Raw genomic sequence first — 15817 nt, 5'->3', positions numbered from 1 at the left:
AACTGACCCTTGGCCGTTTGTAGACTACAAATACCTGATGAAAAGAAATAAATAAGTGCTGCTGCTTTTCATTTTCATTTGTGTAGATTATAAGTAGGTAACCCCTTTTATAAGGTCTCTGTATGCTTCTGTAGTGTGATCAGAAGTGAGAATATTATCAAAAATACATTACAGATACCGCCATATACTGCTTACACAAGAAAAGACTCAGTGACCAAGTAAGGAGGATTAAAGAGAAATTTATTGTATGTATGTGTGTATTTGTTGTGATTGTTACCTCCCATCACTCACGAAGAGCGTACAGCAACACACAGGACAGGAAAAACCCCCTGTGGAGGAAACCTGTAGGGAAGCCATGGCCACTGTATTGCCCTTCCTCTGGCATACTAAGGGAGAATAACACTATAAATCATCAATCATTTAGTTGGGGCTGTGTAGAGAGAGTGTATATGTTAATTTGTGTCAGTGTGTGTGACTTTTAAAGGGGTTTTCTACACGAAATGTACTGACGAGCTATCCACCGGATTGCTCATTAGTCACCTGAATTACCGACACCCGGCACCAACGTCATTCAGTTGTTCAGTGACCCCACTACACAGTAGTCAGTCTGTCTTAGTGCATTGTGTAGTGGTGATGACATGTAACTGCAGCTCAGGTGACGTTCAAGTGAATATGAGCTGAGCTGCAGTTACACATTGTCACTGCTACACAGTGACCAGAGACAAACATCATTCACTGTGCAGTGCGGTATGCTCAGCTGATCAGTGTGGCTGCCGGTTGTCGGCACCTCGCCGATCAGTGACTGATGGGCTTTCCTGTGGATAGTTCATCAGTACATTTTCCCTGGAAAACCCCTTTAAAATACTGTGTTAGTGTGTTGGAGGGTACAGGGAATGATGTGTGTGCATGCATGTGTTTTACATTACCTCCTCCTTTTGGATCATCCGTCATGATCTTCTTAGTCCGGGATCTCAATCGATGTTCCAGGGTCCACTGCTGTGTCGATCTGGCTTACGATGTTACCGACCACTTTCCACTTGCATGGATACAAAACGATGTTCCTGCAGCGAGCGCATGAATATGGGTAACCCCATGGGCCTTGGACTTTGAACTCACATGCGCTCCTCCTCCACCAACGAATGGCCCAGCTGTGATGGGGACGCCTCTGTCGCATCCATGCCCAGTGGAAAGGGTCCTGTGCCATGATCTGGAATTAAATAATTTATGATTGAATCATCTTTTCATGAAGGATTCATAATCATAGACTACACTTCTGGCTATACATATTTTTTTAATTACTAACCTCTTCACACGTGGTCTGGTCAATCCAAGCTCTGAAGTCCATCCGGTAAAGCAAATAGTTCCGTTGGTCGTGCAGTTCTTCCTTCCGCCATTCCCAGGATCTTCCTAAGGCCCACGCGTAGATCTCGTATCTGAAGTCCTCATCTTCTTCAAACTGGTTCGCTAGATAACTGAAGAAGAGAAAGTGAAGTCATGGTTTACTATATATTTCCATATATCAGTGTAAAAGAAACTTGTATGGATCTAATAATAGTAACAATGTGAAATTATGTTGATATGAACCTATGTGGTACAAATGCTACATGCTAAAATCTATAATATGTTTTCTCTGCATATAAATATTAAAATACCCTTTCACCTTTCTCCTATGTTATGACCATAATTGTTTTACAAACTATGATGGAAAAGCTGACTTATGGAAAATTACTTCAGCATTCCTTTAGACCATGGGTCTCAAACTCGCGGCCTTCCAGCTGTTGCAAAACCACAATTCCCATCATGCCTGGGACAGCCAAAGCAAAGTTTTGGCTGTCCCAGGCATGATGGGAATTGTAGTTTTGCAACAGCTGGATGGCCGCGAGTTTGAGACCCCTTCGTTTAGGCATATACACATGAATAAACTCACAGGGATGCAAAAAAGTATTCTTTATACTCCTCGATGGTCAGTCCAGCTCTCTTGAAGTACACGAGGGTCATTGCTAGCAGATACTAGTAAGAGAAGAAAAGAAGTTATGTTTTAGCTATATGTGGTGATTATATGTCTATGTGTAATATTATAGGACCACCATCTTCACACACCCAATTCATCCAAGCAGTATATAAGTACCTTGTCCGAGATCCGAAGGCAGATGTCCTTGGCCAAAAAAAGTTGGATGTCCTCGTCGTCTAAGAAACAAGTTGAATAAAGGATTATTTCAATTCAAAACAGTTTTTAAATGACAAGAAGATTATTGGACGATACGTATTTCTGTCCCTTTGATTGTTGTCAGGGCACAGCACAGTACAAGCAGCTGTGTCTCTATCTGTTCCTGTTGCTCAGCCCTATTCCCTTCAGATGGCGGGAAATCCTAATAGATTATCTGGTCTCTGCAGTTTTGTAGAAATTGATTGTCTGGGCTTTGTCATGTGACCAGCATTACCGGGCTTTATCACAGGTGTTTTTCTTATAATGAATATGGCTGGTAATGCTGATCACAAGGTAAGGCCCACACAGTCAATTTAGGTAAATGATGGAACACAGCATTGAATCTTCTGCAGATCCTGTATATTGTGCTCTATGGCTAATTGAAGTGGGGGCACACCTAAATGTGCCCGCATTCCAATTAAAATGAAGTTATGTTCATACGGCCAATACTGCAGTATCAGCCGGGTAAAATTCTGAGACATCGGCTGTTAGTTGACACAGCAAACAGCGGCCCTGTCAAATAATGGTCGATGTTTATGCCATGTGTGAACATGGCCTAAAGCAGGAAAACTACAATCGTTGGAAGGTGCAGTGAATTTTACCAAGCAGGTTCAGGAATGCAGCTATTTCTTCTGGCTGCAGGTCGGGGTCCTTCCTCCTCTTCATGATGGTGGTCATTGATCTGTGATAAAAAATAGATTTTACTGTCAGAATTCCAGCGATACAAGATACAACATAGCATAGGCATATAAGGATAAGTGAACAATTTATTAAAAAATAAAAAAGATCCATTGTAATGTAAGGAGAATATATGACCTGACTTTGTCTAAGAGAAAGTGATGGTAATATAATAGATGAGCTTTGTGTTGTGAATAGTATATAAGATAAGGTGTAATGCAGTAAGTGTGGATTTGCAGTGATATAAAATCTTGTACTTACGTCTCCTCTTCATAAAGGTCGATCAGTTCTCTCTTCCTCTTCCTCGCCATCTTTTAAAATGAGAGGAATATTACCATGAATATGTGGGAACATGGATTCTGAAGAAGATATTTCCTATGTTGTATTGGCATGAATTTACACTATGGGCACTGCTCTGGCATTATTCCAGGGTATAGCGTTAGGCTCGCACCCTGTGATAGTGCTTGAAGGGGCCCAGAAGCCTCCCAATACATAAGAAGACTTGTGTATTATAGGCGCATAGTATATTGGGGGTGGGGGTAGGGGTTGGGGGGGAGTATCAAGTTACAAGTCTGTTTAATAGTTTTTTTACCCTATATGCATGCCTTCTGATTAGTTTACCAGCCAGACAGGGGTTAAGTGATTATACAGTACATCCAAACTTAACCCCTGCCTGGCTGTTAATTTGAGCAGGAGGCATGCATACAGGGTATACAGCCTGCTGGATGGCAACACAGACACGGCCCACTCAGAAGCAGAAGCTTGCTCCTCTTAAGCAGGAAACCCTGTTTAGACTGTGGATTCTCTTCATTATAATAGGGGTACCTGTTCCCCTATTTTTTTTTGTGTGTGTGTTGTCCCTCGCTGTAGTAACAGAAAAACAGAAAAATCTACAATATATATGATCAATTACCTGGAACCGAAGTCGCCTCTTCTAAGCATAAAATAAGAAACAGTAAAGAATTGGTTATTATAAGTCCTTTATTCTAAGGAAAATAATGCAAATAATAAATTCATGAATTCATTTGCTTATTCTTTAAGTTTTTCATTGCATCATTTAAATAACAAAATAACTTTATTGTACAGATCATTTAGTCATTTCATTTGTGTCCATACCAAATATTTTAGTGAGTTTATTTCACTACATTTGCAAAACATTCTTCAAGAATGAAAAGAATCATGTTTGTGCTCTCATACAAATGTCCTAGTTTCTCATTAATATAGCCTAATATTTATTGATTAAAGGAGAAGCAAATATTTTTTTTATTAAAGTATTGTATTGCCCCCCCCCCAAAAAAAAATAAAGTTATACAAATCACTAATATACACTTATTAAGGGAAATGCACATAAAGGGGCATGGCAGGGGGACAGTGAGGAACACAGGGCACTGGAGGGACACTGAGCATCCCTCTGCCATCATCCTCTCCAGCAGCCACAGCCCACACAGCTCTGGGAGTGACATCACCATGTTATCCAGGAAGTGACATCACCATGTTATCCAGGAAGTGAAGCCTTGGTGCAGTAGTAAGTGCAGGGAGAAAAGCACTTTATAAGCATTTCCCGTAATAAGTGTATATTGGTACCACCAGGTTCCATCAGGCACCATCAGGTAGATCCTCTTTAATCTGACACAGGGATAGAACGGAGCCGTCACAGGGAAGTCGGTGCCGCAGTCCGTTTTTCGATCTGCGGCCCGGTTCCCGTTTATGGCACCATTCTATCCAGGGGTACCGGGTTGGTGCTCAAGCACTGGCTTGCTTTGGGGGCTCCCCCTCAGCCAATTAGTGTTTTGTGGCAGTGATTTGCTGAGGGGAACAGGGCAGGGTAGCGCACTGATTTGCTGAGGGGAACATCCAGGCGTATGTAACTGACAGTAACTGACAACTGTTAACCCCCCGCTGGCCGGAGCATACTGTACCTGCTCCACGTTCGAGCTTGCTTTGGGGGTTCCTGGCTGGACGTCCTCCTCAGCAAATCAGTGCACTGCCCTGTTGCAGCACACTGATTGGTTGAGGGGAATGTCCAGATGCCGGAAGCCCCCAAAGCAAGCAGGAGTGTGGAGCAGGTATAGTATGTGGGGGGTTTAACAGGGCTATAAGCAGGGCCATTTCTAGGACCGGGCGGGCCGGGCGACTTCACGGGGCGCCGACAGCTAGGGGGCGCCCAACGGCGCCCGACCGCGCCCAGCCCCGCACACTCATGGCATCGGCGCTGGTACCAGCAACCCCCCCTGCTCCCTGCCCAACCAGGACCTCTTATCCTGGACACCACGGGGCTCCGGGCACTAGCCTCCCTCCATCCCTCACTGATGTCCTCAGTGCGGCCCCTTGTCTCTGCAGCTGATGACGGATCCCGCAGCAGGCGCCGGAATTACGTCATCGGGCATCCTGGGGGATCCCTCCGGCCTCCGGCAAGGTGAAGAGGGAAGAAGATAAAGGCCTTCTCCATGCCAGGATTGGATTAGGTAAGTATAATGCTGTTGTTTTTTTCCCGGAGGAGGGGGGGAGGGGTTGGGTTACGTGGCTGAAGTCCTATATACAGCCCTATACACAGTCCTATATACTATCCTATACACAGTCCTATATACAGGCTGTATATAGGACTGTGTATAGGATAGTATATAAGACTGTGTATAAGATAGAATATAGGGCTGTATATAGGACTGTGTATAGGATAGTATATAGGACTGTGTATAGGACTGTGTATAGGATAGTATATAGGACTGTGTATAGGATAGTATATAGGACTGTGTATAGGATAGTATATAGGATAGTATATAGGGCTGTATATAGGACTTTGTGTAGGATAGTATATAGGGCTGTATATAGGACTGTGTATAGCAAAGTGTATAGGGCTGTATATAGGACTGTGTATAGGGCTGTATATAGGACTGTGTATAGGATAGTATATAGGGGTGTGTATAGGATAGTATATAGGACTGTGTATAGGATAGTATATAGGGCTGTATATAGGACTGTGTATAGGATAGTATATAGGACTGTGTATAGGATAGTATATAGGACTGTGTATAGGATAGTATATAGGATAGTATATAGGGCTGTATATAGGACTTTGTGTAGGATAGTATATAGGGCTGTATATAGGACTGTGTATAGCAAAGTGTATAGGGCTGTATATAGGACTGTGTATAGGGCTGTATATAGGACTGTGTATAGGATAGTATATAGGGGTGTATATAGGATAGTATATAGGACTGTGTATAGGATAGTATATAGGGCTGTATATAGGACTGTGTATAGGATAGTATATAGGACTGTGTATAGGATAGTATATCGGGCTGTATAATACAGCCCTATATACTATATTATACACAGTCCTATATACTATCCTATACACAGTCCTATATACTATCCTATACACAGTTCTATATACTATCCTATACACAGCCCTGTATACTATCCTATACACAGCCTTATATACTATCCTATACACAGCCCTATATACTATCCTATACACAGTCCTATATACTATCCTATACACAAGACTGTGTTTAGGATAGTTTAGGATAGTATATAGGATAGGATAGTATATAGGCCCTATATACAGCCCTATATACTATGCTATACACAGTCCTATATACTATCCTATGCACAGTCCTATATACAGCCCTATATACTATCCTATACACAGTCCTATATACAGCCCTATATACTATCCTATCCACAGTCCTATATACTATCCTATACAAAGTCCTATATACAGCCCATTATACTATCCTATCCACAGTCCTATATACTATCCTATACACAGTCCTATATACTATCCTATACACAGTCCTATATACAGCCCTATATACTATCCTATACACAGTCCTATATACAGCCCTATATACTATCCTATATTACTATATGGGGCACAGCAGGAGGCATTATTACTATATGGAAGCACAGCAGGGAGCATTATTACTATATGGAGGCACATCAGGGAGCATTATTACTATATGGAAGCACAGCAGGGAGCATTATTACTATATGGAAGCACAGCAGGGAGCATTATTACTATATGGAGGCACAGCAGGGGACATTATTACTATATGGGGGCACAGCAGGGGATCCTGCATACAGGGGGCAACCCAGATACCTACTGACTTTAGTGCACCAAAAAGCAGAATTACTATAATTTGGGAGACTATAAGGAGGGAAAAATGGAAGGAAGTTGCTAGAAATGTGCGGAAGCCTAAGATGTCTGTCTGGCAGGTTCTGAAGAAACTAATTGTAGCTGCAAGAAGTTGTTGTGGAGGTCTGGGCCCGATAGAGAGAAAAAAGAAAGTGACACCTCAGATCAAAGATGACATCACCTGTAAGTCCCTGAATGATGTTTTTGTATATTTTGTATTCAGTAGAACTTTATATGTTAGGGGTGCAACACTGCTCTATGCCGCAGTACACACACTGCTTCTTCCTAGTAACCCGAATCTTGATAAAAGCCCCCCTTCCTTTCCCAGGGCTGAACTGAGTGACGGGGGGGAGGGGGGCACTTTTATCAAGATTTGCCCTGTTGCCAAAATGCCCTAGAAACTGCCCTGGCTATAACTTACATACTCACAGCGGGATGTCAATATGTCCTCTCATAGAAACCAACAGGAAGGGATCCGCAGCGGATTTCGCTGGGAATTCACAGCGAGAAATATGCTGTGGATCAGGTTTGTGTGTTTGTACACTAATGCTAATATTCATTAGACTAGAAATCAAGGGGAGCCTCAGTACCCATAGCCCTGCAGTTTCCAACACACCCAATGATGACAGCAGAGTGGCCGTCTTACCCCTTACTAATGCCGCTCTTTGAAAATGTGGGGAAAAAAAAAATTACCGTCTTTAAAGTTATATAACTTTATGTAAGAAATGTCAAACAAAAAGTACTGTGACTGTCTGTATCTGTAACATGTAGATGGATTTCTTTTGTATTTACTTATTTTGGATTTCTATTTTAATTAAACGCTATGGGGGAGATTTATCAAACTGGTAGAATTGGCTCAGTTGCCCCTAGCAACCAATCAGACTCCACCTTTCATTTTTAAAGAATCTGTGAAGAATAAAAAGTGGAATCTGATTGGTTGCTAGGGGCAACTAAGACAATTCTACTTTACACCAGTTTGATAAATCTCCCCCTATGTGTGTGTACATAGCCTAATATACTGTATAATACTAAGTCACATAAAGACACAATGGAGGAGATATACAGTATAGCATATTGCAATATTATATAATAATGGGATGATTATATAATATAATAAAAGTATTGCTGCCTTATAAGAATATGCCCTGTTGCCCATAGCAACCAATCACAGCTCATATTTAATTATACCAGGCCTTATTAATATAGGAAAACTAAGCTGTGATTGGTTGCTATGGGTAACAACGAATATTATAACTATAACACTGCTTGAGCAATCGCCCCCAATTTCTTTATAATTATAGATAACCATAGAATAGTAATAATAATAATAATAATAATAATAATAATAATAATAATAATAATAATAATAATATTTTATCGTACTCATAAGTGTTAGGATTTATTCTTTATTACTCTGGCGCTCCAGTGTGCTGTTTATATGTAAGAGGCATTTTATAGATATGCTAATTATCCTGTTTGGTGCAATGGGGGCGTCCTTTACCCCTGCCCGCTCCTCCTCTAGTATTCTTTATTCGTTAGGGGGTGATGAGGAGCGGGCTGGGGTAAAGGACGCCCCCAGTGCACCAAACAGGATACTCTGCATATCTATAAAATCTGACATATTAACAGCACACTGGAGCGCCATAATAGAGGGACCATGGACGTCTTTGTATAATGCCCTACTGGCTGCCCAAACCTACTGATAGATTCCCTATAATAATTGTTCCGGATATTACTATACTGTATAATTACTACATCACCATAAAGATAAGAAATGAACCACTCACAATTGCAAGTTGAAAAGTTATTTTTATTAATGGAAAAAAAACAATACAGTGAAAACATAAATACCATAAACAGTGAGCCATGACTGCTGATACATAAACCAGTAACAAGGAGGACTCAGAGTGGGGGAGCACTTACTATGGTACAAATAACAGATCACATAAAGTGCAGTACAATAGCAGCATAGTACATGAGGTAATACATAACAGCAGGATTACAGGGAAGCACAGACATCAAACTGCAGGTGCAGAACAGAACATCTGAGAAGTGCATGAGCTCTACCTGTAACCAGGTAATAATTACTGAGGTCCATGCACACAGCCCCCGCCCTGACGTATGTTTCTTCGAGGGGTACGAATTACTAATACACATTATAATAGACACAATGGCGGAGATAGATTGCATTGTCTTATAATAACAATGTCCTCTGTTGCCCATAGCAACCAATCACAGCTCATATTTAATTATACTAGAGCTTAATAATATAGGAAAGCTGAGCTGTGATTGGTTGCTATGGGCAACAAAGATTATTATAACTATAAAAGACACAATGGGGGAGGTATATTACAATGTCTTATAATAATGTCCTCTGTTGCCCATAGCGACCAATCACAACTCTGCTTTTATTATAGCAGAGCACATTAATATAGGAAAGCTGAGCTGTGATTGGTTGCTATTGGCAACAAAGATTATTATTACTATAAAAGACATAACTGGAGATAATTGCTGTCTTACAGTAATAATGTCCTCTGTTGCCCATAGCAACCAATCACATCTCATATTTAATTATACCAGAGCCCAATAATGAAGGAAACTGATCTGTGATTGGTTGCTATTGGCAACAAGGGACATTATTACTATAAAGGACACAATGGAGGAGATAGATTACAGTTTCTTATAATAATGTCCTCTGTTGCCCATAGCAACCAATCACTCTGCCTTGATTATACCAGAGCTCATATATATAAAGGAAAGCTGAGCTGTGATTGGTTGCTATGGACAACAAAGAATATTATTATTTTAAATGACCCAATGGGGAGATATATTGCACTTTCTTACAGTAATAATGTCCTTTGTTGCCCATAGCAACCAATCACAGCTCCGCTTTCATTATAATAAAGCCCATTAGTATAGGAAAGCTGAGCTGGGATTGGTTGCTATGGGCAACCAAGGACAATATTATTGTAAAACAGCTTGATCAATCTCCCACAATTACTTTCATAGTTACATATAACAATAGAATAATAATAATGGGGATAAACATTGCCAAAAATCACCAGGAGAATTGTGCTGCTACTTTACCTCTGAAGACTTGTAGACGGTTGGTGATGTCTCTCAGGTCGCGCTGATGTACAGTCGGGTCTCCTCTTCCTCCGCAGAATACAGGAAATACTCACAAAGTCGCAAAATCAGGAACAAAATGAAGCCGGTCTGTTCTCCAAAGGAGCAATCGCTGACTGGCAACGGGTGATGTTGTTTGTTTATTTTTCAATCCAAATCCAGCGATCCTATTGGCTGATGCCGGCGACAACCAGATCCTGTGATCCTATTGGCTGATGCCTGCAGCGCTAAGATCCTGTGATCCTATTGGCTGATGTTTGCAGCGCTAAGATCCTGCGATCCTATTGGCTGATGTCTGCAGCGCTAAGATCCTGCGATCCTATTGGCTGATGTCTGTGGCACCTATTATGGCCATTCTACCCATCAATGTCTATGGCAAAGACCACAGTAATGCCATGCAGCATTTATATTATAAGACTTCTCAGTTACTGCTAGAACCTGAGGATATCCTTATATTTTTCCTCCTTGTGTCTGTAGTGGGAGCTGCCATGTTGGTCTATAAGTTTCTTTGGCTAATTCAGAATAAGCAAGGGCAAAGGTCATGTCTCCAGGCATTGCCTAATGGGCAACAGGTTTCCAAAACTGATGCCTGGAGGTATATATTACATTGATCTGTTATGTTACAGGGTCAGGGGTGACGTCTGAATTCATTTTGGGGTCTCATTGTCTGGACTTCTTTCGGTAAAATAACTGGTTTGGAGAATTCCTGCTCCTACAAGGACCATAAACACCTCGGACCTTCTTGTACAACATCACATCCTCTCCTTCAGCCACTCCTCGAGACATCGCATAACAGCGCACCCACACACGCCTGACCCTGCAGAACATCGCATAACAGTGCACCCACACACCCCTGACCCTGCAGAACATCTCATAACAGTGCACCCAAACACCCCTGACCCTGCAGAACATCGCATAACAGTGCACCCACACACACTGACCCTGCAGAACATCTCATAACAGTGCACCCAGACACTTCTGACCCTGCAGAACATCGCATAACAGTGCACCCACACACGCCTGACTCTGCAGAACATCGCATAACAGTGCACCCACACACACCTGACCCTGCAGAACATCTCATAACAGTGCACCCAGACACCTCTGACCCTGCAGAACATCTCATAACAGTGCACCCAGACACCCCTGACCCGGCAAAACATCGAATAACAGTGCACACACACACACTGACCCTGCAGAACATCTCATAACAGTGCACCCAGACACTTCTGACCCTGCAGAACATCGCATAACAGTGCACCCACACACGCCTGACCCTGCAGAACATCGCATAACAGTGCACCCACACACGCCTGACCCTGCAGAACATCTCATAACAGTGCACCCAGACACCCCTGACCCTGCAGAAAATCTCATAACAGTGCACCCAGACACCCCTGACCCTGCAGAACATCTCATAACAGTGTACCCAGACACTCCTGACCCTGCAGAATATCGCATAACAGTGCAGCCAGACACGCCTGACCCTGTGAACATCGCATAACAGTGCACCCACACACGCCTGACCCTGCAGAACATCGCATAACAGTGCACCCACACACACATGACCCTGCAGAACATCTCATAACAGTGCACGCAGACACCCCTGACCCTGCAGAACATGGCATAACATCGCATCCACACACCCCTGACCCTGCAGAACATCACTTAAAAGTGCACCCACACACCCCTGACCCTGCAGAACATCACACCCACACACCCCTGAACCTGCAGAACATGACTTAACAGTGCAACCACACACCCCTGACCCTGCAGAACATCGCACCCACACACCCCTGACCCTGCAGAATATTGCACCCACATACTATACAAATTAAAAAAAAATAAAAAAAACACCCCTGACCCTGCAGAACATTGCCCTCAATGTGGTTTACCTCCTGCTGCCTCATTAACAGCCCGGGAAACCAGCTGCCTCACAGCTTCATAGTTACAGTGCAGGGCGGGCGAGCGGGTGCAGGATGGATGGGTAAGTAAATTTATTACAGTGACCCTGAAAGCAATGGCGATTGGTACTATCCGAGACAGCACCAATCTCCATTAGTGTCCGGGGAAAAGATGGCGCCGGTGTCACCCCCATGATTGCCGTGATGGGCCGGCCGGTAAAAAAAGTGTAAAATAAAAGTTTCCCCAGGTTTTGCACCCTTCATCTAGATAGCTGAGGGGTGCATAACAGTATACTATGCAGGTGAGCACTATACTCACCTGATCTGGGCATCTGGAGTGAAGATCGGCGGTCCCACGGCGTCTTCTTCTCCGCGTCGTCTAAATTCGGCTCCCGTCGGCTCTTTGTCGTCTAACTTCGGAAATCTTCGGCTCTTAAGGCTCCCTGGTCATCTAACTTCGGAAATCTTCGGCAGCTTCACTCTACTGCCCCCTAGCGGCTGATCAGTATATATTGTACACTGATCAGTTGCTTTGGGGTAAAAAGAGTGGTTTTTTTTAAAAAAAAAATTTTTGCAGCTGATCAGCAACTCCTCCTTTTTGGCGTATGGGTTGTTTTCCTCCTTTTTTTCTATATCGTACCGCCACTGTCTGCTGATAAGTACCGCACATAAGTGCGGCATTTATCAGCAACTCCTTGGCGTTTTTTTTTTTTTACTGTAAAAATAAAATGTAAAAAACACTACATTACACTACACTACATGAAATAAAGTTTTACACTACACCACTACACATTTACATACCCCATATACCAATCTCCATATAAAAATGGCCCCCAGGGTGTTTTCGGCAGCGGAGGCATACGCTATTATTGCCTCCGCCACCGAAACAGTGAGGATGAATGGGGGGATCCTTCTTTCCTCCATTCATCCTCATTATCATCTTCCAGTGACGTGTCTGGGGGTAGCGTAGCGTATGCTGCCCCCCAGACACGTCTTTTCCGCCAGAACCTTCCCAATAAGAGATCACGGTAAGGCTAGAAATTCTACAAACTCTGTGAGAGTACCTCAGGGTACACTTACAGATTTTAGAGGCTATGTGCACACGCTGTATCAGACCGGCCGTTCCGTGACCCCGGCCGGGTCACGGAACGGCCGGTCTTAGCCCGGATCAACCCGGCCGGTATTTAAGTGATCTTTCCGGCCGTGGAGCTCTGAGCCCGCATCAGAGCTTCCCATAACCCACAGTGTGAACTAACAGGTCTTTCTGCGGCCGGAATTCACTGAATTCCAGCCGCAGAAAACTGACATGTCAGTTTTATCCGGCGCCACATGGGATGCCGGACAGAGCGCATACGATGTGTGTACGCTCTGGCCGGGATCCCATTGAACATAAAGCTATGTCACACACCGCAAAACTACGGCCATCCCCCTCTTCCGGTTCCTCGCTGCCCAAAGTACTGTAGCTTGCGGCACGATCCGAAGGACCCCGTATCGTACCAGGGCAACATTTTCCAGGTGACGTCCCCCACACTGGAAAAATGGAGACCCCAGAAGAAGTGCAGAGTGTGCCGTCATTGGGGGATTAGGAAGGACACCATTTACCAGTGTGACACCTGTCCTGATCACCCCGACCTCTGCATACTGGATCGCTTCAAGGCGTACCATACGTCATTGGAGTTCTACATTATCTAAATCAGTGCTTCTTAAACTGTGAGGCGGGCCTCACCAGTGAGGCGCCCCCTAGTTGTTGGTGAGGCCCAGCTGAGGAGCCAGTTTTCACAAAAGTAACTATGATCTGCACAGTCCGTTTTTGCTGTTTGCAAAAATCTCCATTTTAGCAACATTATTAATTTATTTTGTACTTGCTTTATTAGTATATAGAGCTTGGGAGATGGGTAAAAGGTAGCCCTAGCATTGTTTACAGCTTTTAAATGGACTTTTACCCCAGATAGTGAGGCCCAAGCACCCTCTTGGTCAATATGGTGAAGCCCAGGCATTGCCTTGGTCTGTTGGGTGAGGCTCCAGTAGAAAAAGTTTGAGAAGCTCTGATCTAAATAGTTTCCCTTATTCCTATTTCAGGGGTCACGTTGATCCAGGGATTATTCTGATTGCCATTATGGAGTCGGGAAGGAATTTTTTCCCAGTGATGAGGCTACTGTTGTCTGCCTCACAAGGGTTTTTTTTGCTTTCCTCTGGATCAATACAGGTTGAATTTGATGGACTTCTGTCCTTTTCAACCTTATAAATTAATAATTGGTCTAATACCCCTAAATAAATTAAAAATTATCCCTTTCCCCAACTAAATAGGTATGGCCACCAGGACAGTAGAAACCCCCCACAACTGACCCCATTCTGGAAACTACACCTCTCAAGGAATCTAACAAGGGGTGCAGTGAGGATATGGACCCCTTGATGACGGCCACATTTGTGCCGTGAAAGTGAAAAAATGAAAATTTTCCCTTTCACGTCACATTGTTCCACATTTGTGCCCGTCACCAGTGGGGTCCATTGCCTCACTGCACCCCTTTTTAGATTCCTTGAGGGATGAAGTTTCCACAATTGGGTCACTTGTGGGGGGTTTCAAGTGTTTTGGCAACACAAGGGCCTTGTAAATGCAACATGGCCCTTGAAATGCATTCCAGTGAAATTCAGCTTCCAAAGGCCAATTGGCGCTCCTTCCCTTTGGAGGCTTGTCCTGCGCCCGCTTGGTACTTTAGGTCCACATGTGGGGTATTTCCGTACTTGGTAGAAACCGCGCTACACGTTTGGTGTTTTTTTATTTTTTATTTTATACCCTTGTAAAGATGAAAAATGAAAGCTAGAACAATGTTTTAGTGTAGAAAATTTAATTTTTCCTTTTTCACGCCACATTGTTCTGAAAATCTGTGAAGCACCTGTGTAGTCCAGATGCTCACTGCACCCCTTGTTACATTCCTTAAAGGGTGTAGTTTTCTAAATGGTGTCCCTTTAGGTTTTTTTTTTAGGTTTTGGCACCCCAGAGCCTCTGCCAACCTGAACTGGTACAGTCAAAAATGACTAAATATAACAGAGGCGTTAAAATTCACTGGGCGCTCCTTTATATCTGAGGCTTGTGGTTCCGTCAAATAGCGCAATAGGGCCACATATAAGGGAATTTCTATAAACTACAGAATCGGGGCAATCAATATTGGGGTGCATTTCTCTGGTAATAGGTTTACAATTATGAAAGATATTGGATTACAATAAAATTCCTGCACAAAAAGTTAAAATTTTCAAATTTCTTACACACTTAGCTTTTATTTCTGTGACTCCCCTAAAGGGTTAAAAAACTTTCTGGTTGAGTTTGGGGGGTGCAATTTCTGAAATGGGGTGCTTTGTGGGGCTTTCTAACATACAGTCCCCTCAAATACACTTTTAGGCTATGTTCACACTGCGTATGTTTCCAACCGTAGTGCGAACCGCCAATATACGCACGTAGTTTTGAGGTTGATGCGTTCACTTGAAAGTATACGATATACGCCCGCACCATGCACACTACGTATGAGCTTACGGCCGGATCGTATACGGCGCAGTGAAAAATTAACAAGACCATTGTTTGAGGACGGAAATGTTCCAACTCACGGCCGTGGATTTCAGTGCGGTCCCGTACTTATTTCAGCCAAATTGAACTTGATTTTTCAAGCCAAAAGGTTCTGTGTGTTTTATTGGGCTGAACGAAGATTTCCAAGTAAATGACCTGTTACAGATCGCTTCGAAACAAGCTAGGGAAGCATAACTGTACTACCG

General features: G+C 43.2%; 1 protein-coding gene across 3 annotated transcripts; it reads right to left on the bottom strand.

Annotated features, from left to right (window-relative positions):
* Positions 1–686: 686 nt before the first annotated feature.
* LOC138769145 (speedy protein 1-A-like) lies at positions 687–10333 on the bottom strand. Of its 3 annotated transcripts, XM_069947399.1 has the most exons (8): positions 10110–10331; positions 3798–3818; positions 3146–3195; positions 2809–2888; positions 2129–2187; positions 1928–2010; positions 1304–1472; positions 687–1207 (listed from the first exon to the last, which is right to left on the bottom strand). In XM_069947399.1, exons 3-8 carry the CDS (start codon positions 3193–3195, stop codon positions 959–961), a joined length of 690 nt encoding a protein of 229 aa, XP_069803500.1. In that variant the 5' UTR covers positions 3798–3818; positions 10110–10331; the 3' UTR covers positions 687–958. The 3 variants fall into 3 exon arrangements, with proteins under 3 accessions (XP_069803500.1, XP_069803501.1, XP_069803502.1); XM_069947400.1 differs by lacking the exon at positions 3798–3818; XM_069947401.1 differs by lacking the exons at positions 3146–3195; positions 3798–3818 and having other exon boundaries at positions 10110–10333.
* Positions 10334–15817: the final 5484 nt, after the last annotated feature.

Source organism: Dendropsophus ebraccatus, chromosome 12, assembly GCF_027789765.1.
Source record: "Dendropsophus ebraccatus isolate aDenEbr1 chromosome 12, aDenEbr1.pat, whole genome shotgun sequence".
NCBI classification, from domain to species: Eukaryota; Metazoa; Chordata; class Amphibia; order Anura; family Hylidae; genus Dendropsophus; species Dendropsophus ebraccatus.
This window is presented reverse-complemented; position numbering and strand designations above follow the sequence as displayed.

Bases quoted from the DNA above. Each gene is read 5' to 3' on its own strand.
- LOC138769145 (XM_069947399.1), bottom strand. From the start codon at position 3,195: ATGGCGAGGAAGAGGAAGAGAGAACTGATCGACCTTTATGAAGAGGAG. The intron at 2,188-2,808 runs GTAAAATTCACT...CTTGTTTCTTAG, and splicing joins TGCATTCCTGAACCTGCTTG to ACGACGAGGACATCCAACTT. The intron at 1,208-1,303 runs GTTAGTAATTAA...ATTTAATTCCAG, and splicing joins ACCAGACCACGTGTGAAGAG to ATCATGGCACAGGACCCTTT.